The sequence below is a fragment of the Arachis ipaensis genome, chromosome B09 (genome assembly GCF_000816755.2).
Source record: "Arachis ipaensis cultivar K30076 chromosome B09, Araip1.1, whole genome shotgun sequence".
NCBI lineage: Eukaryota > Viridiplantae > Streptophyta > Magnoliopsida > Fabales > Fabaceae > Arachis > Arachis ipaensis.
The window spans coordinates 19,602,345-19,604,976 of NC_029793.2; the positions used below are offsets into that span (position 1 = coordinate 19,602,345).

A 2,632-nucleotide genomic window follows, 5' to 3' on the forward strand; every position below is an offset into this window, starting at 1 on the left:
AAATATGACACATAAATACCTGTCATGATATACTCAGGAGCAGCATAACCGCGGGTACCCATAACACGAGTTGTAACATGTGTTTGATCTTCCCCTGGTCCATCTATTGCTAAACCGAAATCCGACAGCTTCGCATTATAGTCCTGAAAAACAAGAACTTAATTATTGTGTGTTCATTGTAATAATTAACTAAATGCATACATGAAGATTAAGTAATAAGTTATTGCTTGATGGAATGATGGAACTTACAGCGTCCAACAGAATGTTTGAGGCTTTAACATCTCTGTATATGACTGGCTTTTCTTCTTCATGAAGGAAACAAAGTCCCTTTGCAGCCCCAATTGCTATTTTGATTCTTGTTAGCCAAGGTAATGTTGCTAAATAACCTGCATTTTTTTTTCCAAAGGAAGACAACCATTTATAAAAGAAATAATTGAATAAAAAATTAAAAAAGATGAACAAAGAATTTTTTTTTTTCAAAACTGGCTTTTGTTTTTTATTTTAACCATTTTTTTTCACACTCAAAAAATTATAGTTCCAATAAAATAATTAATAAACTAAAAAAAAAAAGCCTTTCGAGATCTTCCAAAAATAATGAAATTTGACAAATTTCTTCCAAATTGATCCTCTCAAAAATCACAAAAATTTGACAAACAAACTTAAATATGACCTTTCTTTTATTCAAAAGATATTTTTATCAAAACCAAAATTCAAAATTATGGCATACAATTTTCTTTTGGTAATTATGCAGAGAAAGGCATGCATGTACATGCCTTTGAAAAGCTTCTCTTCCAGATTGCCCCTCTCCATGTATTCATAGACAAGAAGCCTGTGTTCATCTTCACAGCAGTATCCAATTAAGTTCACCAGATTGCGATGCTTCAACTGCCCCAAGAAGATTACTTCAGCCTATGCACAGTAAAAAAAAAAAAAAAGAAGAAACGAAAAAGAATAGATAAGATAACACATTAATAATAATATCATCATTATATTTGAGAAACTTCTAATACAAAAATAATAAAAATTAAGATGGCTACTTCAATGTTAACCTATTCATGCGAAGATAGTATTGAAAAACATTAGATAGTTTAATATATTTGATTGAACTATTTAATGATTTACAATATCATATTCACCTAAAGATAGCTTCATAGAAATAACCATTTTTAATAATTAATACTGTGAAAATGTTAGGAAGAGAATTGATTCATACCAACCACTCTCTGTGTCCTTGTTTGCCATCCAAATTGAGGGCCTTAACAGCAACAACCTGAGGCACAAGCCTGGGCTTAAATTTCTCATCAATGAAGCCTTTATAAACCTTTCCGAATCCACCTTCGCCGAGGAAATTGTTCTTGCTGAACCCATGTGTGATCTCTTTCAGCTCCTGGTAAGTGAAAATATGAATGTTTGATCCAATTCCTGTGAGGGAATTTGACAAATCACTCATTATAGACTGTGATGAAGAATTGCTCAGATCAGAGAGCGAGATTCTCCTAGAAAGTGTCTTTTTTGAAACTGATGATGTGTGTGTTTCGTCCAAGGAGGAATTGGAAAAGGGATTGTCTTTGAAGCAACCAACTATGAAGGATTTCCACATAACCCTTTTTTGGGAAGGCATTTTCTTTCTTCTCTTTCTTTTTTCTTTGAGTTCCCTATTATTCCAAACCAGTTTGATGTAGCTTTATCACTAGCTGCAAAAATGTGATGACAAAGCTTAGCTTTTATAGGTTGGAGAGACCAAAGCTAACAGTATTTTGGAACATTTTTTTAAGAGACTTTGAAACAAGAATTTAATTTTAAAAATGCTATTCGTACACTAAAATTAGCCACTAAAACTAATGTATAATGTATTTATATATAAATACAGATGTAATTTAATTTATTTTCAACGTGTATTTGTATTTCAACATATATTTTATATTAATTTTGGTGTATGGCAGCTAATTTTAGTGTACACTAACATAGTAACATGAGTGGTTCGAATAACACTTATTAGCAATTCTATTTGTTAAATTTACAATTTTTTTTATTGATTGAATGAATGATCATTAAAAAAATAAATATAATTAAATAATTGTATAAAATATTTTAAATTCTTAAAATAATAATAAAAATTAAACTAAAAAATCTTATGTATTTTTGTTTTGTCATGAAAAATCTTATGTCATATAAACCAAATCTAAAATCTTATGTCATTGGCCGTATTGTGTTTTTCTTCGTTGTAGGCCTAACGGATGATAAAAGTAAACTTGGTAGCAGCCAAGTCCTGCTGCAGCTGCTGCCCTCATTTTTTTAAAATGTAAATGAATAAATAAATAAATTCAATCTACATGTCCACTTCTGTGGTTGGTTACCGTTGAATTTTTTAACTTTAACTAGAACTAATATAAACAGGATTTGCCGATTTTGTGTTTTTTATTTTATTTTATTTTATTTTTAAATTATCGGTATTTAACCCCCTATTATTAGGAATTTGAGCCATATTATTTGATATTGCCTTAGATGGATATTATATTACTCTTAACTTGTTACGTAAACATAACTAAATTCGGTCTTGTAAAATGTTTTGAAGAGATGATTATAAGCACCTTATTTTATAAATGATAAATAAGAATATAAATGTATACTT

At 29.6% G+C, this 2,632-nt stretch overlaps 1 protein-coding gene across 1 annotated transcript; it reads right to left on the reverse strand.

Annotated features, from left to right (window-relative positions):
* Positions 3–1,723, reverse strand: LOC107615179 (serine/threonine-protein kinase RIPK-like; the record flags this gene model as incomplete). Its single annotated transcript, XM_021111792.1, has 4 exons — positions 1,214–1,723; positions 774–909; positions 250–386; positions 3–143 (listed from the first exon to the last, which is right to left on the reverse strand). Coding segments are annotated over exons 1-4 (822 nt in total), but the record flags the coding sequence as incomplete, so codon positions are not given.